The sequence below is a fragment of the Myodes glareolus genome, chromosome 14 (assembly GCF_982192425.1).
Source record: "Myodes glareolus chromosome 14, mMyoGla1.1, whole genome shotgun sequence".
Classification (NCBI taxonomy): Eukaryota; Metazoa; Chordata; class Mammalia; order Rodentia; family Cricetidae; genus Myodes; species Myodes glareolus.
Window position 1 is genome coordinate 6,893,349 of NC_142039.1, and position 26,690 is coordinate 6,920,038.

At 40.0% G+C, this 26,690-nt stretch overlaps 1 protein-coding gene across 9 annotated transcripts in view; it reads left to right on the plus strand.

Moving 5' to 3' along the window:
• Positions 1-26,690, plus strand: part of Arhgap21 (Rho GTPase activating protein 21) — a 128,002-nt gene that overhangs the window by 52,586 nt on the left and 48,726 nt on the right. For 8 of the 9 annotated variants that reach the window (XM_087896323.1, XM_048461062.3, XM_087896324.1 and 5 more), the window contains exons 3-4: positions 1,821-2,000; positions 4,286-4,310. In XM_087896323.1, coding sequence (XP_087752449.1) covers positions 1,821-2,000; positions 4,286-4,310 — 205 coding nt within the window. Of the gene's footprint in view, positions 1-1,820; positions 2,001-4,285; positions 4,311-26,690 lie in introns of those variants that run through there. The other variant, XM_087896326.1, reaches the window with a different exon arrangement.

Genomic DNA, 26,690 nt, shown 5'->3' on the forward strand with positions numbered 1-26,690 from the left:
AGCCGTACATGGAAGCTTTTCTAAAAGAGATCATATCCTGGGGCACAAAACATTTTTACAAAGTAAAAGACAAACAAAACTACTATATCTTGTTTGATCTCAGTGCAATAAAACTTAAGATAGATAGCAAACAAATCTCTAATAAATATGCAAATTCATGGAGAGTAATCAAAATGATGGATGGGTCCAAGAAAGAAATAAAAATGAACTTGTAACTAAATGATAAACAAAAATACAATACAGCAAAACCTCTGGGACTCATTGAAAGCAGTCTTAGGAGGAAAATTGATAACTTTTTAAGTGCCTACATTAAAGAATCACAAATAAGATACACATTTAAGACAATAAATGTCATAAACTACATAAATGGACTTAAAGACAGTAATCACATGGTCATCTCAATAGATGAAGGAACAGAATCCAACATGCCTTCATGATAGAAGTCTTAGAGAATGTAGGAGAGGGGCCATTACATAGCTAGCAGGTATTAGAACAGGGACTTCAGTTATTATCAAGAAAAACATGGGGAGAGTGGGTTGGTAGATGCCAGGGGATTATGTTCTCCTTATAACTCTGTTTTCTCATTGTGAAATCCTGGTAGGGTCATTGCCTTCCAGTGAGGGTGAGGGAGAAGGGATGAAATAGCCGCTTAGGATGAGGAGACAAGATGTCATGTATCTCTGAGTGACAGTACTGCAGGGTCTGACATTAAAGTGAACGCCACCAGCTCGGCTTTGTTTCTCTCCACCTGTGTTCATCTGGAAAGGCTGAAGCTTCAAGCGGGCAATGTGGATTGCTCCTGGGCTATTCAGGTGACAGTGAGGAGTTTTGAAGAATCTAAGGTTAAGGGAGTAAGTAAATCGAAGCCTTTTTAAGAGAAGCGTGAAGACTTGGGGTTGGTGAGGCACAGTGTAAGAGGGAACAACAGGAATTAAGAGATACTTAATAAGTGAGGATTTTGGTTTAATCTGTAAAGGATTTTTAGTCTTGGTCAGGAAAAGGCTGAAGAGCAGAGATCAAGGGACCTCAAAAGCCAGAATCTTGAAAGGATTGTGATCTCTGTGCATATGTAATTCAGGCTTAGAGCTGAGGTCTTTGCTAGTTTTCTAGTATTTGTTGCATTGGACCACATGGCTTACTCTCCTTCCGTGCTGAGAGTTCTGCCTCTCTTTCATTGTTTCTCCTTTGGCCCTTTATGTGTTGTGGGATTTCCTTAGTGTCATTTTCCATGCTGTCTGTGACATTTTTAGTTTTAATTATTGTGCCAATAAGAATTCTCTCTTGCTCATTAATTTTCCACTATATATATATTTGTAGTTTTAGTTTGGGGGTGGTGGAGAGATGGCTCAGAGGTAAGAGCATTGCTGTGCAGGATAAAGACCAGAGTTTAGGTCCCAGTACCCACTTGACAAGCTCTGCACGCACCATTAATGAGCAGGTCATCCACAGTGAGGATGCTGGGCCTTGCTGCCTGCTGTCCTAACCTTGTCAAACACCGTAAACTCCAGGTTCAACAAGAGACCCTGTCTCAAAGGATAATAAGGCAGAGAATGGTAGGAGACGCAAGACACCCTCTGGCCCCAGCGTGCATGTAGAGGTGCCCACACATGTATATACACCATACGCATGCTCGCACACATGCACGTATGCACATCTTTGTGATTTTGGTGGTTGTGATTCATTTAACTCTAGCAGCAAATAATGACCTCTACATAAAGTTCATATTTATACTTATATTTATAAGTGTTTGAACTTAAAACCTTTCCTAAATTAAGTATGTTGTGTTCTGTAGTTAAGCGTTACATATCTTTGCACTTTAGGTGTCAAAGAATAAAGATGGAAAAGAAGAAAGTGAAACTGTGTCACCATCTGAAGATGAGCCGTTCTCCTGGCCAGGTCCAAAAACAGTCATGCTGAAGAGAACATCGCAAGGGTTTGGCTTTACACTGAGACACTTCATCGTTTATCCCCCAGAGTCTGCCATTCAGTTTTCATATAAGGTAAGAGAATCCCATCCCCTCTGGGCTTTCCCCTCCTCCCCTCTCCCCTTCCCCTCTTTTCTATCTTAAAATGAGTGACATATTTGTTTTTTAAAATCTTTTATATATATATTTTTAAACCTATAACAATCTTTAATTTCTGAAATATACTGATTCTAAACTCTAGATCTATTTTTTGGTGACTTCTAAGCTTCATTTTACTCTTTGTGGTGTGTGACTTCCCTAGATCTAGAAAATTTCTGTAGGCTCTGGGCAGACTATGGCAATTGTTGATTAAAATATGCTGGTGATTTCAGAAAATTAATAAGAATAGAAGCTGCTAACTTTCCAATGTAGCATATGATGGTAAGTCAGAATTTTGAAGTACAGTGACGAGAGTAAGCTTCACGAATATGCTCCAGTTGAGAGTGCTCCCGTCTGAAAGGGTCAGCGTGTGATGGTTTTAGCGCAGTTGATGTGTTTGTGATCATTCCTCTTCCCTGCCATTGCTAGTGCTAGCTTATTTCATCCGCAGCAGAGATGTGGAGCAAGTATATTAGCCCCATGTAACAGACGTGGAGACTGGGTTAAGTCCTATAAGTAGAGTTGCTCTGGAATTTGAACTTGGGTAATGTATTGATTAAAGACATATAAAGATAATATCCACTTGTATCTAGAGATCACAGTGTCTTTTAGTTGTTCAGTTTTTGAGATGTAGCTCTGGCTAGCCTCAAACTCACAGCTCTCTGCCTCCTCCTGTCTGCCGAGAGCTGGAATTAAAGGTGTGCTACCATACCTGGACCCTCACTTCATTTCCCTAAACACCTCTTTCCAAGGAAATGAATTGCAGGATAGTCTTTTAAAGGCACTGAATATGTCAGTGGTTATGAATAATTACTGCCATTGGACTTAAAATTTATCAGTCATGTTTCCTAAAATGTCTGTACAGCGACTGTCTAGCTGCTTTAAGAAGTTATTGATCTTAAAAGCTCTGATAATATTTCTTACATATTTACTAGATACACACGCTAGAGCTGTGTCATTTTTGTTTGTTTCATTTAGATCACAAGGATCATACAGGTAATACAATTTTCATAAAATAATTAACACAGGTTAAAAATGTATCTGTATTAGAAAGTATTTGTAGAGTCGAAAAAATCTGGTCTGATCCCCATCTCTGTCCCACGTGAGCTCTGTGACCCTGAGTATCGCACTTGTGAGACACCAGCAGTGCCTTGCTCATGGCGGTGTGGTGACAATGGGAATGGGAACTGATAGACAGTAATGCTTGCTAGAGCCATGTAATGCTGGGGTGTGGTGCAGATATTCATGTACATAGGACTTTTTTATATTCCCTCCCTGGGAAATATATATTAGAGTATTTTCCACTTTCATATTGAAATTTTATCAATTCACTCAAGGACTGGGTGCTCATGCATGTGTGTGTGTGCGTGTGTGTGTGTGTGTGTGTGTGTCTGTGTGTGTGTCTGAGGAGTTAGACCCAGGGCCTTAAACATGACACTTGCTAGGGGAACACTGTATCACTGAGCTATACTCCCAGCCTTAAAAGAATTTAAAATAATTTTTAGTGTTATATAGTTTTTAGAAAGTATCCGATTGATTAAAAACAGCGTCTCTATTATGTGACTTAGCTGGCAGCCGATTAGTCTCAGAACAGAGCTTATAACAAGAAGAAGAAAAACAACATTTGGGCAGCCAAAATAAAGGTCAAGAGTTATGTAATAAATCACTAGCCTTCAGCCAGAGCTCCACTTTCCTTTCTACAATGCATGGTAGCTTTGATTCGGTCAAGGCTCAGCAAATATTCGTCTTGATGTGTTTTCATACTAGCTTTTTAAAGTTGCTTGCTAATTTCTTAGCTAGACATAGGCAGCATGGCAGCAAGAGCCTAAAGACACCAAACAGATAAACCCAATTGCGTTCAGGAACTTAAACATGTAGTGGTTAGTTCTGTATCCTGTCGTAGCCCATGAGTGCTCACTGAAGGCCCCTGTAATACGGTAGATTCTCATCTCTCCGGCTGCTTGTGTGGTACTTCCACCTAAGTGTCTCCGTGATGCACCCCACCCCCACACACTTCAGAGCTAGTTGATTTCTTGCTCTGGCTTCACTCACAGCCTTTTTTTTTTTTTTTTTTTTTTTGTGAAAACTCCACCCTTCTAACAAAGGTGCTTAGTAATATTCTAATTGGTATCAATTATATACCAATAATTTGCTTTCAGTCTGGTTGTGATCAGCTAACAGTTTACTATTGGGCTCATATATGTATTTGTTTTATTTTGTAGGATGAAGAGAATGGAAACAGAGGAGGTATGCCGTAAAATTTTTACTTTTTCTCTAAATATACACGTTCCTCTGTGTATTCTCCTTTGCTCTCATTCCAGGGCTTTGTGAATTCAATCACTTGGTTGTTAGAATTTGAACACTAACACTTTCATTATTTATGCAGCACAATTCTAAGGATATTATGGAGGGTTTTTATTTTGGTCTGAGAACCTTTGTAAACTTAGTGGTCCTTTCCGGGCAGGAGGAGCATGTTGTGTTTTATCAGGGTGGCTTCAGGTTCTTCTAGTCTTACTCTTAAATGCACTTAGGGAATTTTGTAAAAGATCCAGGCTGAAAGGGATTATTTCTTAATAATTTGAATTTGATAATTTTCGGGCAACTCTAATGAGTTAAAATTTACATACAATATAATAGATTCGTAAAAACTTTATTTCTGGGGCTGGAGAGATAGCTCCCAGGTAAAAGTAGTTACCGCTCTTCTGGAGACCCTGAGTTCGATTCCCAGGACCCACATCCAGTGGCTCAGAACTGCATGTCTCTAACTCCGTGGGACCTGATGCTTCTTAAAAAGTATACATAACTGTGATACAGTATCAAAACGAGGAAATTAACATTGATAGGTATTAGTATATTAGCTACAGTGTTCAGTGTTGCTGAGCTTTCCACTAGTTTTTCGTTATTCTAGAATCCCACTTTGCATTCAGTTATGATCCCTCCTTAAAATCCCATGGTCTTTATTTCTCTCTTTTGTTCTTTTTGTATCTTGTGACCTCAGCATTGTAGAGACTCTGCTAGCTTTTGTCTTGTAGGATGTTTATCCACTTGGTTTGTCTGATGTTTTCATACCACCAGTTCAAGTTTAACGTGCTTTTACCGATAATACCACATTTGCACAAATTATAAGTATATGTTGTATGAGAGTTAATAAATGTATAACCCATGAACCTTCCTTTCTCATCAAGATATGACTTAAAAATATGCATTCCATCAGTTTTGAAAGTTTCTGTGTATTCTGTATATTTCTGTGTAGTTGTAACTCATTTGGTTTCTTGTCAATAGAGAATTTTACATTTTCTGGAATTTCTTGTCAAGTAGAACAGTGTAGACTATTCTGTCTGTGTCTTTTGCCTGACTTTTTTTTAAATGTCTGTATAGGTACTAACAGTACTATCCCCCTCCCCCTGCCAGCTGAGTAATTTCATTTAAATCTATTCCACTTAGCCTTATTGGATCCTCGTCATGTCTGTGTCTTCACAGCCTGCTTTGTCATGTTTAGGATTAACATGGAAAGAATTTCTTTTAGTATTGCCCAGGATAATCCGAGGGTGTAGGCCGGGTAACAAGAGTCACAGATGTCACCTGTGCAAGGTGGGACCCTCCTGTCACCATCTGTTGTGCACCAGAGTTTAGGACGAGTTCCAAGTGCTCCTGCTGGACAGGAGCAGGGACAGTGGACAGAACAAGCACCGGTGTGAGCAAAGGGCATTTGAGTTCTCTGTCATCTTCCCACCACTCCCCAGGCCGATGTGCTGGGGCAGATATGGCATACATAATGTCCTCCTTGCTACGGGGAAAATGCATGCTTAATAAATCTAGAAAAATGTAACCAGAAAGCTGTGTGTATATGGGGATGGATCTGCCGCAGTCTGTTGAACTAATTACATGTAGTTATGTGCTTTGAATGGGAAGAATTAATGGAAGCACTTGTAGGGGCCAGGTCTCAGAGAAAGAAACTTGGAGAGGAATAGTAACATGTACATAAAGGATAATCCACCCATTTTGTACCTATTCTTATTCAAAACGGAGTTGTCCATATACAGAAATACCATGTTGCCATTAAATAGTAAGAAATAAGTTAATTTAAAAAAAGGCACAATGGTTAGGAAAAGGGGAGTGGTTGTGGGAAGAGTGTGGGGAGGGGGTGAATATGATCCAAACACTTGAGATTCTCAAGGAAACTGATAGATTTTGAGTAAAAACATTAATTTGATTGACAGGAGATTCAGTGTATATAAATTTGTTTTGTGTGTCAATATTAAAGAAAAGCTGAATTTGCTTTTAAGCTTTCTAACAGCCAAAGAATCAAGTAATAATAGTAATAGTTAGAAATACATATCGTCTGTTAAAAAACACCATACTGTTTGCATTTGATAGGAGGGCAGAGTATCGTATATATTCCTGTTCTGGAAAGCATAGAGAATGCTTCAGCAGTGTTGCTCCACATGGCTGTTTTTACAGTGAATTTACATCCTTAGCATACAGTTCCTTTAAAGCAGTGGTTCTTAGCCTTCCTAATGCTGCATCTCCTAATCCAGTTCTTCCTAATGCTGCATCCCCCTAATACAGTTCTTCCTAATGCTGCATCCTCCTAATATAGTTCTTCCTGTTGTGGTGACCCCCAGCCATAAAGTTATTTTTGTTGTTAGCCAGATGGTGGTACATGCCTTTAATCCCAGCACTAGGGAGGTAGAGGTAGGCAAATCTCTGGGAGTTCAAGGCCAGCTTGGTCTGTGGAGTGAGTTCTAGGATAGCCACAAATACTCAGAAACCCATTTCAAAGCCCCTCTCCCAATTTTTTTTTTTTTTGGCTACTTCATAACTGTAATTTTGCTACTGTTATGAATCATAATGTAAATAGGTGATATGCAGATGGTTTTAGGGGTCCATGACCCCTAAAAGGGTCATTTGACCAAAGGGGTCACAACTCGCAGGTTGAGAACCAGTTCTTTAAAGGGTTTCTTAGGCTGCAGAAGCATTGTTTGAGGCAAACTTGGATGCCTGTGGACACGTTCGTTATCTCAGCAGGGCTCCTGGTATTTCCCAGGTAGAGGTCAGAGGGCCCTGACTGTCCTACCAGTAAGAAGTAACTTAGAAAGTTCAGAAGTTGTGGACCTTTTGTCCCGAAGGAGACCTTGGGAAGGACTGAGAGCACCTGAAGAGTTACACACTAGGCATACAGTTGGAAAGAAACCTGCTTGGTTTGGGGTGTGTGTGTGTGTGTGTGTGTGTGTGTGTGTGTGTGTGTGTGTGTGTTAGGGATCTGCTCACCGTGAGGATGAGGTAATAGTCCTCTTTTGTAGCTAAAACGGCTAAAATCGCTCCTGCAGATCACATGGCTAGTGAGCGGCCGGGCTGGGCTCTCAAATCAGTTACCTCAGGCGCTCCTCAAGTTCATAGTTTTGCTTTTAAACCTAACATTTGTTGACTTATTTTTAAGTATTCTTCCTGATTTCTTTAATTTTGTTTCAAAAGTATTTCTACCTTACAAAAATGTTCTTGCATTTAGGGTCAAGAATTATTAGGTAAATTATGTAGTGTGTTTTGAAATTGGCCCTGTGAAACCTGCATGGAGAATGTTAAGATCAAGGAAACTTGTTTTCTATCTGTGAACACCTCAAGATTAAAAAAAAAAATTCCCATTAAGGTGAGGGAGCCCTGAGTACCTTCTAGAAGGGAACTGCACTCACGACACTGCTGAATAGCTGTTTGGCTTTGGACCTAAAACTCCCCTGAGCCTGGGGACTTTCCGGTGCTCTGCCTGCTTGATTGCAGGCTGGGCTTGTGTGCATCCTCCCAAAGGTGCCCATCAGCTGAACAATGCCATCTCAGCCTAAGCACAGTAATATTATTTCAACTGAACTATTGTCCATTGGGTCACATTACGTATTAAAAAACTTCGGCTCCCAAGCAGTTATTTACAGATGGATTTTTGAGTGCACCCTGATCAGAGGCAGCTTATAGATTATTCACTGTTTGAATTCAGTAAAATGTTACGTTTTTATTTTTTTAAAATATCTTTCCGAGTCTATTGAGATTAGGAAACTCTTTCATGTGAGTTTTGTTGTGAAGTAGAATCCGAGCCTCAGGTGATCAGAATCAAGGTGTATCATCCATGGAGAAGAGAATTGTATGGGAATGCCTGAGACTCTGCTAGAATGCCAAGATTCTGTAAAGCACTTAAAGGTTGTGTATGATAGCTTTCCTTTTGGTCATTTAGTTAAAATATCTTTTGGCATTTAATTTTCTAATAATTAAATTGCCCATCTTAACTATTTTTTTTTTACACATCCTGTACTTGGGTGTTATTTTATGTTTTAAATTTTCTTTTCCTGGCCAAGTATGGTGGCACACGCCTTTAATCCCAGCACTTGGGGAGGCAGAGGTAGGCAAATCTCTGTGAGTTCGAGGGCAGCTTGGTCTATGGAGTAAGTTCTAGGATAGTTAAAGATACACAGAGAAACCTTGTCTCGAAAAAACCAAAAACAAACAAACAAAAATTATTTTTCAGCTGGGCAGTGGTGGCGCACGCCCTTAAGCCCAGTACTCTGGAGGCAGAGACACTGAATTGGAAGTCAGCTTGGTCTTCAGAGTGAGTTCTAGGACAGCCAGGGAGATTATATAGGGAAACCCTGTCTTAAAAAAACAAAACAAAAAATATTTTTTATTTTTGAATTTTCTGTACAGTGATATAATACAAGAAAAGACCATTAAAGTGGGGACTATCTTGGAGAGAATAGCTGTTTTGGACAATTGATATTGTGTTGATGCTCTATTGTCCTTTAAAATTGTGGAGTAAATACTCATAATCACATGAGAATAAGGTTGACTGTTGCTGTTATTTCCTTTTCTTAGTTCCATTATATTTCCGTTGTTCTAGCATGTTAATAATGTGTGGAGTACCTGGAAGTTGTGTGAATAGTCTCAGTTGTGACGTTTGTGATGTGATATTTTCTGATGGAATAGCTCTGTAGTCTGTACTGGGGTGTTCCAACAGTGACAAGACCCAGGTCAGGCCAGATGCAAAGGATGGTGTGCACTGGCCCTGGGCATGCCAGAGTGACACAGCAGCAGCTGGACAGAGTCTGTCCAGGAAAGTTAGACTCTGTCCATGAGCTTACGCGCTGTGGCAGGTCCAGCCTTTGCCATGCCCTCTGTTGAGCACAGAGCCCCTCAGAGCTGTGTGTGGAAACAAGTGTGCTTCAGTGAAACACAGCTTTAGTGATGAGGAGAGGCTTAGAAAGCTGAGACAGTGGGGTGTACTGTATGCTAGCGTTTCTGTTAACGTGCTGAAAATACATTCTTTCAGAATAATGTAGCTAAAATACGGGCCTGAAATTGTGTTACAAGAAGTTTTTCTTTCTGGCCAGGTCAGTAGCCAGAGATTTGGTGGTGAGTGTGGGAAATACATTTACATTTCTTTTCAAATGCAGCTATTCTGACTGAGCTCTGTGGAGTCTTTAGCTGAACCCTATAGGATACATGTTTAATTGACTTGTTTTTAATTAACTTAACTGGATAGGTATTAATGAGTTGCATATTTTCTGTTAATTTTTAGTCCTCCTTAGTAGAACAGCCATAGGCGTCTTAGTCTTATTTAGGAAGTAGGAGAGATAGATGGCCATGATGGTGGCCACAGAGCTAGAGCAGGCAACAGTACTGACAACACAGTCGTTAATCCTTAGCACAGCTTTCCAAGGGTGGATACGCTTACTGCCTCTAGTGTTAGGTGATGTAATCGAAGCATGCCATTTAAGTAATTAGCAAGAGGTAGAGAATCCGGGTTCTGGAGTTTCCTCTCAGTTTCTGCCATGGCCTCTCAGAGCTTAGCTTTTATGGAATTCAGGCTTGAAAGTGTAGAAGAAAGAAAATTATGTTCTCTGGATTGTACACACTGGTAACAGTGTGTGTTCTTTGAATTGTACACACTGGTAACAGTGCATGTTCTCTGGATTGTACACCCTGGTAACAGCGTGTTCTCTGGATTATACCCACTGGTAACAGCACGTGTTCTCTGGATTGTACACACTGGTAACAGCGTGTTCTCTAGATTGTATACACTGGTAACAGCGTGTGTCCTCTGGGTTGTACACATTGGTAACAGTGCGTGTTCTCTGGATTGTACACACTGGTAACAGAACATGTTCTCTGAATTGTACACACTGGTAACAGAGTACATGTCCTCTGGATTGTACACACTGGTAACAGCGTTTGTCTCTGGATTGTACACGCTGGTAACAGCATGTTCTCTGGATTGTACAGACTGGTAACAGAGTACATGTCCTCTGGATTGTACACACTGGTAACAGCGTGTTCTCTGGATTATACCCACTGGTAACAGCACGTGTTCTCTGGATTGTACACAGTGGTAACAGTGCATGTTCTCTGGATTGCACACACTGGTAACAGCGTGTTCTCTGGATTATACCCACTGGTAACAGCACGTGTTCTCTGGATTGTACACAGTGGTAACAGCATGTTCTCTGGATTGCACACACTGGTAACAGCATGTTCTCTAGATTGTACACACTGGTAACAGAGTGTGTTCTCTGGATTGTATACACTGGTAACAGAGTGTGTTCTCTGGATTGTACACACTGGTAACAGCGTGTTCTCTAGATTGTATACACTGGTAACAGCGTGTGTCCTCTGGATTGTACACATTGATAACAGTGCGTGTTCTCTAGATTATACTTACTGGTAACAACACGTGTTCTCTGGATTGTACACACTGGTAACAGTGTGTTCTCTAGATTGTACATACTGGTAACAGAACATGTTCTCTGAATTGTACACACTGGTAACAGAGTATGTGTCCTCTGGATTGTACACACTGGTAACAGCGTTTGTCTCTGGATTGTACACGCTGGTAACAGCATGTTCTCTGGATTGTACAGACTGGTAACAGAGTACATGTCCTTTGGATTGTACACACTGGTAACAGCGTGTGTCCTCTGGATTGTACACATTGGTAACAGTGTGTGTTCTCTAGATTATACATACTGGTAACAGAGCATGTTCTTTGGATTGCACACACTGGCAACAGCGAGTTCTCTAGATTGTACACACTGGTAACAGTGTGTGTTCTCTGGATTGTACACACTGGTTAACAGCGTGTTTTCTAGATTGTCCAAACTGGTAACAGAACATGTTCTCTGAATTGTACACACTGGTAACAGCACATGTTCTCTGGATTGTACACAGTGGTAACAGCGTGTGTCTCTGGATTGTACACACTGGTATCAGCATGTTCTCTGGATTGTACACACTGGTAACAGAGTACTTGTTCCCTGGATTGTACACACTGGTAATGTCGTGTCCTTTGGATTGTCCACACTGGTAACTGTAACATTAGGTCCTGCTTGTTGGGGTTTCACTCCTGCCCAGTTCCTGCAATCGTTATGCCCCAAAGAAAATCACACAGTGTAGCATGAAGGGCCGGCTTGTTGGGATTTCTGTCCCACCTGGTCCCCGTTTAGTCCCAGAGAAAGTCACACAGAATCTATATCCGGAAGTAGCCTGGAATACTGCGCCCACATTCCAAAAAAAATGGACAATTGATATTTTCCTTTGTTTAAAAAAAGGGGGGGGGAGTTGGTGTGGGAGAATTGTCTATTCTGTCAATCATGTCTTAAATAAATGCTGATTGGCCAGACAGGAAGTATAGGTGGGGCAATGAGAACAGGAGAATTCTGGGAAGTGGGAAGCTCTGTCTCCAGTCCTGCCCAGATCATGGAAGAAACAGGATGTGACCTTCCCTGCAGAAAAAGGTACTGAGCCATGTGGCTAGCATAGATAAGAATAATGGGTTAATATAAGCTACAAGAACTAATAAGAAGCCAGAGCTAATGGGCCAATCAGTTTATAACTTATGGAGACCTTTGTGTGATTTTTTTCTTTGGGACTTGCCGGCTGTGGGAACTGGGCAGGACAGAAACCCCAACAAGCAGGCCCCCATGTTACAACACAGAAGTCTGCATAAGTTGTAAACTGATTGGCCCATTAGCTCAGGCTTCATATTAGCTCTTATACCTTATATTAACCCATTATTCTTATCTATGTTAGTCACATGGCTCAGTACCTTTTTCAGCAGGGCAGGTAACACACATCCTGCTTCTTCCATGATCTGGGCAGGACTGGCAAGAGAGCTTCCCACTTCCCAGAATTCTCCTGTTCTCATTGTCCCGCCTATACTTCCTGTCTGGTTATCTCACCTATACTTCCTGTCTGGCTAGTGGCCAATCAGCATTTATTTATAACATAATTGACAGAATAATGAATTGTTCCACACAGGTAACAACGTGTCCTCTGAATTGTACACACTGGTAACAGTGTGTTCTCTGGATTGTACACACTGGTAACAGCATACATGTCTTCTGTGTTGTACACACTGGTAACAGCGCATGTTCTCTGGATTGTACACACTGGTAACAGCATGTCCTCTGGATTGTACACACTGGTAACAGAACGTGTTCTTTGGATTGTACACACTGGTAACAGCGCATGTTCTCTGGATTGTACACACTGGTAACAGCATGTCCTCTGGATTGTACACACTGGTAACAGAACGTGTTCTTTGGATTGTACACACTGGTAACAGCGTGTTCTCTGGATTGTACACACTGGTAACAACATGTCCTCTGGATTGTACACACTGGTAACAGCACGTGTCCTCTGGATTGTACACAATGATAACAGCGTGTATCTCTGGATTGTATACTCTGGTAACAGCGTGTTTTATGGATTGTACACAATGGTAACAACATGTGTCTCTGGATTGTATACACTGGTAACAGCACGCGTCCTCTGGATTGTACACACTGATAACAGTGCGCATTTGGCTTCAGGTTCAGTTTTGATTTGCACAGCAGAACATTTCACATATGTTCTCTAACTTTCCTCATTTTACAGGCTAGCATGTTATTGGCTTTTTTTTATTGAGCCTCTGCTTAACGACAAGGCATATTTTTTACCCTTTTTTCCTTAATTTTTTAAAAATTTATTTATTTGTTTTACATCCTGACTACAGTTTCCTCTCCCTCCTCACATCCAAGTCCTCCCTCCCCATATTTATTATCTTAATATCTGAATTTGCTTTTCATTTTGGTTCAGTTATATTTTTGATATGTGGAATGCCTTTGTCATTTATTTTTATGAAATGATAAGAGAAATCCTAGGTTTGGACCTAAAATAAATTAGATGTGAGCAAAAAGTATTTCTATAGAAATACTTATAACTGTCATTTCAAAATAAACACTAAATTTGACTAAAATATTCATTGATGTATAAGTAGGTAAATAATGATATATAGTGGAATACGCAGAGAAATGGATGAATTTTGAAAACTTTTCTTTTTAAACAATTCTCCTTATATAGCTTGAACTTACAGGAATGCTCTTGCCTCTGCCTCTTGAGTGGTACAATTAAAGGCATACATTACCATACCTCGCTTGTATGAATTACAATAAAATCTTTCTCTCTTTACACACACACACATACACGCACATACATGCATACATACACACACACCACTGTTTATCTATTTACCTGTTGTTGGACAGTTAGATTTAATAGTCCTTATGGCTATTGTGGTTGGTGCCACTGTGAACTTAGATGTGCTGATATTTGGGTCCATGTTCTCAGGTCTTTGGACAGATACCCAGGAGTGTGATTGCTGGTCACACACTTTTCCACAGTGGCCTCACCATTTTCATACTCCCAGGCACTGCAGGAGGTCTCCATTTCCCTGCATTCTCTCCTACAGGTTTCTGTTTTTATATTAGAGCCAACCTCATAGGTATGAAGTGAAATTTCATTGTGGTTTTGATTTGCATTTCTTTAACTGACTAATACTTTTAGATAATATCTTTGTGTGTGGTTTTTGGTCACTTGGAGAAATATCTGTTGATGTCCATTGCTCATTATTTATTTTTAAAATTATTGTTTTGTTTTTGTATGTATATGGGTGTTTTGTCTGCATGTATGTCTGTGGCCCATGCTTGCTTGTTCCTGGTACTTGAGGAAGTTAGAACAGGGTGTTAGATTCCTGAACTAGAGTTACAGGTTGTGGGCCACCACGCGGGTTGCTGGAAACCAAACTCAAGTTATCGACTTGTAGGCGTTCTTTCAGTATTTCAGTCAAGGAATTAGTTAGCCGCATTATGTATAGTTGGACGTCCATTGATCTTGCTTTTCAAATTCTTACTAATTCTGATGTTTCTTATTTTAATGCAGTCTGAATGGGTGATACTTGTTTTTAAGTATCTTGTTTTTAAGATACTTTTTCTCTTTGAGAACTTTGGACATGAAGGTGCTCACTGGTTTTCTAGGGTGCTGCTTCATTTCCTCACTCACAGCCAGAACTTCAGTTTGCCCATCATTATTGCTTTGGTGTGTGGTTTGGGACCAAGATAAGCTTTTTCTATGATTTTTATTTTCATTTCCATAGTGTTTAGTGTAAAGTCTGTACCTTTTCAATTACTGTGTAGCGAAAATTGCCTTGCTCATAAAGTTGTCTGTCTCGGTGTTGGTCTGTCCTGGACTTTGCTCTATCCTGGGAGTTGGCCCGTGGCTTGTTATTATATAGTTTCCAAACCAGGAAATTTTTTTTTTAAGAAGAGAAAAAGAATCAGGATAGAGACTATAGGTACTTACGAAGCCCAAAATACTTATTATCTGATTCTTTACAGACACACATCATTCTTGTTGTTCTGTTTCCCATTTTATTTGCATCCAAGACAGCACTGCTTTTGATTGTTGTGACTTGAGAAGTGGCTTTATCCTGCAGCGTATTCTTCCATTTGTTCAAGACACCTTGCTTGGGCTGAGGTGTAACTAACTTGGTGCTTTGTCACCGACCCAGCATTAAACCCACAAACAGAAAAAAAGAAAAAGAAAAAATTCCTGACTTTTTCATTTATTATGTAGTGTCATAAAAGTTTTAGAATTAGGCTTCAGTTGCTAGAACTTTTATTGTGTCTGCGTTACTTAGAAAATGTAAATGAATACTTGCCTTCAGGAAACAGAGGCAGGTGTATCTGAGTTGTTCCGGGACAGTCAGGGATACACAATGAGTCCCAACCTCAAAAAAGAAAGTAAGTGAGCATGCAAGTGCACGCGCGCGTGCGTGCACGCGCACGCACACACACACACACACACACACACACACACACAAAACTAAAACCAAACAAAATCCAAAATCCTTGGCTTGTTGAAGAGTGTAGATTAGTTGGTCTGCACTTTTTATATAATCCTTTGCTTTTTCTCTGTCCATCTTTTGATAAAGTGAATGTGTGTGCATTGGTTGGATATTTAGGTGTTAAACCAACTTTGTATTGCTGGCCAAACCAAGTTTGTTCCTACTGTCATGCTTCTTATCAACTTTGTTTGGCTTTTCTACTTGAAGATTCTGGCTTCTCTGCTCAATGACTGTATTGAGATTAGCAGTCACGGAGCAGCAGCAGCTGGCAAGAGCATTAGGGAAGCGATTAGGATGGACAAATAATCGAAGAGGACGGCGCGATACAGATCTGGTCCTAAGGGAGAAAAGTTAAGGGTTGGTTTGTTAGGCCAGCAAGTAGATGGGTTGGGAGCGATCCTCTTAATGAACTCTGTTCGGGGCAGCAGTTGGGATATGGCAGTGGATCTGATGGCTGGAGTGCTACCTGCAGAAGGTTCTCAGAGGGGAATGTGAGCATGGCATCTTCATGCTTGATAGCCTGGCCTTCTTCCTCCTCTCCATCCCAGCTGAAAGATCCTTTCCAGGCTGGCCCTGAACACCTTGCTTCCCTCGCAGCCTTTGGAGACTGTGAGGCCCTTTGCCTTGTCTAGCTTTTCTGTGGTCTGTGAGAGAAAGTTGACCATGAGGCTAGTTAGCAAGATATATGTATTTAGAAACTTAGATACTTATAGCTAATGAAAATTTTCATTTGTTTAATCTTTTACATTTATTTATGTATATATATATATGTGTGTGTGTATGTGTGTGTGTGTGTGTATAAGTGTTTGTTTTGCCTGCATGTATGTCTGTGCCCTTTTTTAAATATGAAAGAGATTCAGAGAGCTAATTGGAGGCATTGGGCAGAGGGATATAGTTGTAAAAGAACTAGCAAAGTTCACACAGAGTCTGCCCAGTCCGCAGCATGACCGGCTGCTCTTCAGACAGTCTCTCTGAGGAATGTCGCCTGGGCAGCCCTGCAATTGGGTGGGGGGTTTGAACTGTGTTTTCCTAGCTGTTTGGTAACTTGTGACCTGGCTCGCAGACACCACCCGGCTGGATTACCCCATTCTTGTTTCTGATTGCTTTCCAGCCAGCCTATATAGAAAGAATGGGATTCCTAACTTCATAAAAGTTAATTGTGGGATTTACAGTCCCCGCTTTTGACGTTTAGCACATAAATTCTCATTATTGGCATAAAAACAAAACAGAAATGTGTGCAGCTAAAAGCTGAGCACAATAAACTAAGAAATCTATTTCTTGTTTTTTCATCACTTAGCAAACATCTGTTGAGTCTGTCCCAAGAGCCAGACGCTAACTGATTGCGTGGAAGGGAACCTTGCGGCCTCCAGCCTCCCTTCCCTCAGAGTGTTGATCAGATGCCACCTGATACAGTAGCTTCCGCAGCCATTTAATAAGAGCAGCCCTGCCTTTCATGTTCTCTTTCCTTCTCCTCCTGTGTGCTGTTCTCCATCACCTCACACTAATTTCTTCACTACTTCCCCCTCTCGGTTGAAATATAGGCCAAGGAGTTTTGGTTTTTCTTTTTCTTTTTTTTTTCTTCCTTCAAACTCAGAATAGTTTCTGCCATGAATTTATTGGAAGCATACAGACCCACACATATGACACTCTGATTTCAAGAAACTTGTAATCTGTTGGAAAGTGGAAATATAAAATAACTCTTTTAAAATACAGGAAAGACTGCTTAGGAGAACATTGGTTAGATTGTTGATGGATTTAATGCGGAGGAAGGAAACACAGCACATGCTGAAGTAATATTTGCCTAGCTTTGGGGAGGAGCGGGGTGGGGTGGATTGTGTGTTTGTTGTGGGTGACCGATACATGGAGAGTCAGACTTAGTTTTTCTACGTTGAGTAGGTTGAATGGATGGAAACTCCGTGAATCAAAGGATGCTAGAAGGAGACATCTTCCTGTCCCCAGGGAGTGGGGTTCAGTTTGGGATCAGGAGCTCTTCTGGTGGCCACTAGGGCACATAGTCTGGAGTTCTTGAGGAGGACCAGCCATTTATGAATGAGCAGTCGATATGCTAGAGTTAGGTCCTGGACATAATGAAACCATCCAGCGAGCGTGGTACCTCAGAGAAAAGATGGGGCCAGGGAAGATAATGTCTAATGATGGCCAGAGCAAAAAAAATCAGAAAAAAGATGTAGTGACATTACATTTGTATTTTAATAAATATAGCTTGCCTGAAGTTCAGAAAAGTAAAGCAGCCACCCACTGACTCTTATCTTTACCTTAGTCCAAAATGGCACTCCTGCCTCCAGGAGTCTCAGAATGAGACTGGGTGTGGCTGCTGGGATTAAAGGTGTGGTCACCACTGCCTGGTCTGGAAGGCTGATCAATGCAGCTATTTTATCTCTGAGCTTCAGGCAAGCTTTATTTATTAAAATACAAATGAAATATCACTACAGAAAGATCTGAGGACAACCAGAGTTAGCGCTTTGCTAATTAAGGGATGGTGATTTTGAGGTGTCAGTGAAAAGCTTGTCATTGTGGCAGAGAATACATTAGGACAGTGGCCAGAAGGATGCTCTCTGTCAAGTAGCACATAAGTGAAGTTACAGAGGACAATGGAGGTGACAGAGATTGAACTAGGATGTTTGTTAGAACATCAACCTGTGCCCAGAGACAGCAGTGCCGAGTCTGTATGCCTGTCCTGGGGATGTTTGTTCATGTCAGAAAACCCTGAAATACAAGTGACTGGAAATGAGGGAGCGCATCAGCACTGGCAGAAAGTGTGCAGGAGGACGGAGGCGCCTACACCAGTCACAGCCGCATGGAGAAAGTGTGCAGGAGGACGGAGGCACCTACACCATGGACAGGAGAAGGGGCACTTCGGGGAGATGATGTTGGGTTGATTGAAGTTATATACACAAGAAGTGGTAGCTGTGGACCAAGACTCAGAAAAAGGCCGTGAGGACTAAGTTCTTGCTTGAGAACAGGACACAGGAGAAAAAAACTTCAAAATGAAAACTGAGCATTTAAAAAGTAAAATGAGGCCAGGGCAACAGAGGTGCAGGAAATAGGAGGCAGGTCCATTGTGACCTGTGCTTCAGGGAGAGCAGGTTAAAAGTGCAGAAGTTTGGAAGAGCAACCTTGAGGGAACAGGAGGTGAACAGCGAGAGCCTTTCCTGAGCAGAAACCTGATGGACTTAGCAGTTTACTGTGTGGCTCAACTTCTTTCAGCTGTATTGCTAGGCCGGGAACTGCAGGCAGAGCTGGGGTGTAGTTGGTCTTCTCTCTAGGCAGATGGGCAGAATATATACTTTGAAAGGTCAAGGGGAGAAGAGGTTGAAGTTGCTAAGTTTTGTTGAGATGTGCGTCCGTAGATGATCTTAGAAGGATTCCTGAGGGGAGGCTGGTGGTCTTGACCAGTAGAGAAGGCTCAAAGGAAGTTCTTGGCAAGACTGAGGCGAATTGAGAGATGGAAAGTTGTTGCTTATGATTAAGAGTGCTGTAACAATTTGGTTGGTCAGAGAAATCACAACCTATCATAGCAAAAAAAAAACCAACAACAACAACAAAAAAACCAAACCAAACAACAAACAAAAACCAAAATAGGGCTGTGACTCTAGGCATGATACATGACTTTTGAAACTCATAAAACTTATAGAAAAAACTGACATCTTGTGAACTTGAAATACTCTGAAAGTTAATCGCGGGGCTGTTTTGTTCATAATAAGAAAATCAGTATGAAAGTGGGTAAATTTTTGTTGGGTGCTAACATGCTCCTGGTGTTTCTGCCTAGCTAGGACAGTTTTTGACTCATGCCTGACACCTAGTGGTGTTGTGCTCACACTACGCTCATTGCCCGCCCTGGTCTGAACTGACCAGGACAGGAGACAAAAGCTCTTTTGCTGTAGGCATTGTTTAGGGTGACATTTTGAGTCAGAGGGCATTTATGGAGCATCTTACATGCCAGGTGCCATTCTGTGCACTTGAGATAGTCAAGTGACATGTTTTCTCGTCTATAAACTCAGAGAATTTGAAAATATAGCTGAGTAAATCGGCAATAAACTCTCTGTATTTTAACATATAGCTGAGCAGATCCACTGTACACTCACAGAACTTGAATGTATATCTGAGCAGATCTACTATTACCCCATGAAATTTGAATATGTAGCTAAGCAGATCCACAGGATGGGTAAGTTTATAAACTTAACATAGAGTTTCTTGTGATTTTCACATGTTTTTTTGTTTGTCTCATGGTTTGGGGGGCTGCGTCAGTCATTCATGTTAAGTAACTGTTTAAGAAGATAAAAATTGGTTTGTGCTCAGTGTATGTGAGAAACCATACCTGTACATTAACACTAAACTTATCTTTCAGCTATCCTTGCCAAAGTATTTACAGTATTTATGAATGAATCAACATCTGGGGTATAATTTGAAATGTTTTAGAAGTATATGAGTGTGCTTTAATGGAACAGGATTTTCATAGCTCTTTAGGTAGGCTCCTGGGACTTCGTGGTATTAGCCTGTCTGGTTCTGAGTGTATGACATACAGTCCCATGGCAAAAAGTTTTGGGATCTATATGTATCTGATTTGAAAAAGTTTTAACATAAGTAAGTTCAAATATAGTCTGCTTTTTAAGGTTTTAAAAAGATTTCTTTTTTTTACTCCATTATTTAAAGGTCAAGTTGTATAAAGGAAGTATATATTTGATGTAGTGTATGCAGTTGTGATTGAAACATGACAGATCTCATCCCAATTCCATTCTGACATTATTATAACTTGAGGTCAGGTTCTCTTAAATTGCAGGCTGGGAGATAAAACTTATATGTACTAGCTAGCATTCTGAAAATGATCATGTCAAATAGAATTTGGAGAATACATTGATTTAATAAATTACTTTTTCCCACTTGTTTTTGTCCTTACCACAAAAGAAGGAAAGGAGGATAACAAATCAGCTATAGTATTTTAGTGTTTGATTATATGATACATGCATTTTTTAACGTGAAGTAGTGTGTTTATTTTAGGGTATTAAGATGACTTTCATAACTGGATGTGGTGACTTGTGCCTGTAATCACAGCCTTGAGAGTCTGAGACAGAAGGGTTGCTCTGAGTTCAAGCTCAGCCTGGTGACAGAGCTAGTGCCAGTGGTACAGAGGCACGAAGCATGGGCATCGCTTCCGCTGATCTTTTTCCTTTGGCTGTATAACCAGCAATGGGATTGCTAGGTCTTGTGAATTTTTTCCCATTTATTTATTTGACAATACTTTATACTGTTTTCTGTAATGGTTGTGTTGATTAGTTTTATGTCAACTTGACGTATGCTAGAATAGAGCCATTTGGCCATTTGGGAAGAGGGTCTCTTTGTTTTTTTGTTTATTTGTTTTTTGTCAATGTAATTTTTACTCATAGACTAATAGCTTACTGCAATTTATCGGTCCCAGTTAATTTGCATTTATGTATATAATGGTTATTTATTATTTGTATTGATCTTAGTTTTGAAAAACTAAGTGGACTCAGTGGACTTGGACAATGCCAGAGGCTCCATGGTTCCCTTAAAAGAATTTTCAGTGAGCTCTTTTCCAAATTCTCAGTGTTAGATTATTTTGATAGTTAAAAGCCATGTGAAGAAAATGAGTACATAAAAGGAATTTAGATTTATTTTATAGGTTAAACCTTACAAATAGTTTTATTTTTTATTGAGATTATTATACTTTAATTGCTACACTTTTTCCTTTCTCTTTTCCCCCTCCAGCTTCTCCTATATACCTACCTCCCTACTCTAAAATTCATTGGTTCTTTTCTTTGGTAGTTTTTACTATTTTTGATTGTGTGTGTGTGTGTGTGTGTGTGTGTGTGTGTATTTCTTCCTAAATCTACAAATACAACCTGCTCAGTCCGTACTACATTACTCGTGTATGTTTCCAAGATTAACCAACTGGGGTACTCTTTGCTTTGGAAAGCTGGTTCTCCCATTTTGAGCATTTTTTAGTGGTCTGTGAGTCTTCATCTATGATTGAGGACACATTAGTTTCCCCCTCGGTGTTAGCATGTTTATTGGCATTGTCTTTGTTCAACTCATGTTTGGGCTTTTCTGCCAATGTGACTTCATGGGTATAGCTTCTTTGACATTTCTAGGAGACATAATTTTACAGCAAACATCCTGTTCTCTGGCTTTTACAATTTTTCTGCCCCTCTTTGGCAATAATCCCTGAGCTTTAGATGTAGGAGTTATTCTTTCATATGTACCTTTGGAACTGAGCTTCATAACTCTGCATTTTGATCAGCTGTAATTTTATATAATGATCTCCATCTGTTGCAAAGAGAAGTTCCCTTGATGAAGGGTGAGGACTGCACTTATCTGTGGGCATGAGGATAAATATCTAATATGTGGTTAGGGGTTATGCCTACTTAGGAAAGAGGCAATTACAGGTTCTCCAAGATTTATGACTTCACTAGTCCCAGGTAACTGGCTAAATTTCCAGGACCAGGCATTACTTTCCTCTTGTTGAGCAATTAGATTGCTGTTGGTTACTGCCAAGGTATGCATGCCACTATAGTACGTCATGCCATGCTGGTTGTTGTGGTTTGTAGGCATCATACATAGCTGGGTAAGACTATTGGTTGCTTCCTCCCCTTTGGAGGCTTCTGTGACATATTTTGATATCATGAGAGCTCGTTCTCAGGGAGGAGACTTTCAGCTCAGGCCCAACTCGAATCCTCTGTGGAAAATGATCTGCCCATATATTCAACTTCATGAGTTAGTCGTGGATCTGCTCAACTTTACATTCAGTTTCATGAGTTAATAGTGAATGAGCTCAGCCATATATTCCAACTTCATGAGTTAATTGAGGATCTGCTCAGCTATATCAAATTCAGTGCATGATGACTTAGCAATAGTGACTTAACTTCCACTTCTTGGAAGCAACCAGGGACTACAGCAGTATTTTACAATGTTTTGGGACTCTCTTTGACAACCTTGACCAATAAGAGGACTTCCCATGCTTGGTGTTATGGTTTTTGTTAGTCTATGGCTCTTGAGGGGAGCCTTATCAGCTCAGATGGGATAACTTCATTGAAACAGTGTTTGTTTATGTATGTTCAAACTTAGGTGTATTATATTTTTAGGTTGATAGATTAATAGTATAATTTCTCCCTTATGATATTTTTCTGACATCCTTACTGTTAATTTTACCCTCTTCCCTCCTTCTGTATTTATCTCCCACCCTCCTTTGGGAGTTTTCCACTCCCCTATTTAGATCAGTCAATCAGTCTCTGGCAAGGCATGCATGCCACTATTGATCAATCAATCAGTCCCTGTTGCAAGAGGACTGTTCATTGAGCAAATTCCTCCATAATGTCAATTCTGCCTGGCATTTTCTTTAGTAATGATTGATGGAAGAACCCGGCCCACTGTGGATGGTGACAGCTTTGGACAGGTGGTCTTGAGTTATATATGAAAACAGCCATTGAAGCCATAGTGATCAAGCCAGTTAAGTGGTGCTTCTCCTAGGCCCCTGCTCCTCCAGCTCTTGCCTTGCCTTTCCTCAGTGATAGGAGTATGACCTGTAAGAGAAATAAACCCTTTCCAATCCCAAGTTGCTTTTGCCCATGGTGTTTTATCACAGCAGTAGAAACTCTAAGACATCTGTACCACTCTAATTGCCACCAGTGGACAGGTCTCCCCTTTTTCTGGTCCTTGCCAGCACTTGTTACCTTTGTCTTCTAGTACACTGTGGTTTTGGCTTGCATTTTTTTGCTACTTAGTAATGTGGAACGCTTGCTTTCACTCTGTGTTGACCACCTAATAATATGTCTGCTGAGAAGTGACTGCTTACATCTGTCGCACATTTTTTATTGGGTTGATTTCTTTTTTTGCTATTGAGTTTTTGTAGTTTCTTAATATTTTTGGTTATTGACTTTTTTTCAGAGGTGTAATTTGCAGTATTTTATCTTGTTCTATGTGATATCTTTTGACTGTGATGATTATTTCCTATTTCTATGCAGACTCATTTTAGTTTAATATAATCTCATTTATTTAGCTGCTTTTGTTTGCTGTATTTCTGGGCAATATGAATATAATTGTATATTTGTATACACATGGCAATACTTTTTTTTTCAGTCAATCATAGGTACATCAGTTTGTTCTAGAAGTATAGAATTCCATGGTTGGCATGATCTGTTACTTTACGAATCTTTCAGGGTTGTTTTTGTAACTGGCCATCTTAGTTTGGGTTTCTATTGCTGTGAAGAAACCCCAAGACCACAGCAAGTCTTTAAAGGAAAACATTTAATTACTATAGCTCGCTTAAGGTTTCAGAGGTTCAGTTCATTATCATCATGGCAAGGGTGCATGACGTCATGCAGGCAGGCATGGTGCTGGCTACATCTTATCAGAAGGCAATAGAAAGTGGACTTCTGTGTGACTCTAAGTAAAGCTTGAGCAAAAGAGACCTCAAAGCCCACCCCCAGAGTGACACACTTCTTCCAACAAAGTCACACCTACTTCAAGGCCACACCTCGTAATAGTGACATTCCCTTTGCCACCAAACCACCACACTGCCATAGGTCAAAGATTATTTCTTTACCATCTGTCTACTCTGTGTACCTTCATACCTAAAATTTTCAGGTAAAATAAATGCTGCAGGTGATTTCAATTTGAGCATTATCTAAAGAAGTTTGTTATAGATTTAAGTCATCTCTCTTGACTTTAGAGATGTCAAATTCAGTCTGAGCCACCAATCTTTTTGGAGATGGGAATCTAGTTCACAACAGGGATATTGGAACATTTTGTGCTTATACCTTTATGCCCTCTTCTCTTTCGTTTCTTTTTTTTTTTTTTAACTGTGCTCTTCAGCTTCCTTCTAATGTGACTATTGAGTTTAATGGATAATTTCTCAGCCATTGTTTTCTGATTACCTGCAGGGATAAAAGGTTGGTGTCTTCTCACAGGGCTTGTTTTCATCTGTGTGTAAACCTTGTCTGTAAACCTGGTTTATAATAAAATGAGCAGAATCATATTATTTAATACCTTAATGCTCACAGCAACTTTGTCAGGTAGGCATAATTACTGTTGTTACTGCTATGCAACTGAGTAAACTGGCACATGTAAGCAAGTTATGTAAAAAATACTTGCCAGGGGGCTGGAGAGATGGCTCAGAGGTTAAGAGCACTGACTGCTCTTCCTGAGGTCCTGAGTTCAATTCCCAGCAACCACATGGTAGCTGACAAGTATCTGTAATGAGATTTGGTACCCTCTTCTGGCGAGTAGGCATATATACAGAATACTGTATACATAATAAAAATCTTTTAAAAAAATACTTGCCAGGTAAAATAAAGAGCGCTCAGTTAAATTTGACGCTTATATCAATAACCAATAATTAATTAGTTAGAACTTAATCAAATATTACAAATTTTGGTAGCTGGATTGGAAAGTAAATGGTAAAGGTGGGGTTTTAAGCTGTATATTCTGGTATAAGGCCTAAGTTTTTCTGAAGTACTCCATTATCCTGGGCACAGTATCCGACTCCCCTGGACATTCAGAATTGGATGGTTCCCCCTCCCTGTATATTACTAATTCTTTTTACTTAAGTGCAACTGATCTCATTATTGTAAAGTTTATGTGTTCTCTGATTTTAAATATTGTCCTGAGCTTTCAGTCAGTTCATGTGTGCTCACCATGCCTTCTTAGTCAGGTGTGGTCACTTCATTTAGCCTTTTGCACCCATGTAAGACCCTTTCATGTGCTTATTTTCTGCAAAGATAAAGATTTAGTTAGTTACACAGATATGCTAATATAAAAACTTAGAGAAGGTCAATAAAAAGATACTAGAGTATGATACTTGACCTTTAAACATGTTCTGTGTGTCTTTAAAAAGTCAAGAGATGGAGAAGTAAAGGAAGGAAAGTGGAAGTGACTTTGTAAGAATCACCAAGGCAGCTGTCTGGAAGGAAACAGGCAAAGTCTCCCTGTTGGATTATTAAAACTCAAGTTTGGATTTTTCGTTTTATATGTCCAGAAACTGATCTGCAAAACCTAATGACTGGGGAGACTGAATGACACACATTTTATTTACTTATTATCCTATTTTTGTTTGCTTGGTGTATATGTGGCGTATACATGTTTTTTGTACATGTGTGGATGTGAGTATACATACTTATGCAGAAATGCAAATAATTTTGGCCTTCATCTTCTATCACTTTCTACTTTGTGTTTTGAGTCATACTGCACGGAACCTGGAGCTCATGGTTACAGCTGGCTGGCCAGTCAGTGTGTCCCCGAGATCAGCCCGTGTAGGGCTGGTTATAACTGTGTGCTGCCATGTGCCTTTTATATGGGTGGTGGAGATCCAAACTCAGGTTTTCATCTCAGCAAGAAGCACTCTACCTACTGAGCAGTCTCTTTAGCATTCATTCATTCGTTAGTTAGTTCGTTTGTCCATTCATCTAAGACAAGGCTTGCTCTCTAGCTAGGCTGGCCTCAAATTCATGATCCTAATGCCTCCACCTTCTGAATGTTTAAGTTATAGGGATGTACCACCATGCCTGGCTTGATACATCTGAGCTCAAGTTCAAACAGAATTTCACCCCCCCCGGTCTCTGTGTGTGTGTGTGTGTGTGTGTGTGTGTGTGTGTGTGTGTGTGTGTGTGTGTACTGTTAAAATTAATGAGCCAAATGTCTTAACTCAAAATATAAAATCTGACTATAGAAATTGAAGACATGTAAATTCTTACTGAGACTTGCTTATTTAAGGGATACATTAAGAACGGTTTTCTTTTTTTATAGGAGGGATTAGATTAAACCCTGGTAGAATTTAGAAGAAAGTTCATTTTCAGCATATGTTATGGTTTATTGATATTGTTGGCCTCTTTTTTAATCTATTTCACCTCCATAGGTCCTTAGGCATAGTGTGATGATAGACTTATCAATAACAATTGATAGATTTTACAAAAGAAGCCATTGCAAAAGTAGTATTTCTTTTGTAGACATTAGGCCCAAATTGTTTTGCTCATCTCTCCTCTGTGTAAGTAAACTTTGCTACCAAAATTTTTAACTGTCATCACATTGCTACCCAACTAACTTCTTATTATTTTGTAGAGTGTATCAATAATCATTTGTATTTAATACAATTTGCAGCAAGCCCTTTTATTTCTATTTTAATATTTTGTTATTTTATTTTATGTGTATGTGTGTTTACCTGCATGTATCTCTGTGTACCACATGTATGTCTGGTGCCCAAGGAGGCCAGAAGAAAGCATCAGATCTCCTGGAACTGCCACGTGGGTGCTGGGAATCAAACTTGGGTCCTCTGTAAGAGCAGCTGGGGCTCTTAACTGCTGAGCCATCTCATATATATAAACCATAGCCTCTATGGTTTATATTTTTAAATGAGACAGATGAGAGACATCAATAAAAAAAACAAATGTCTTTTATTTTAC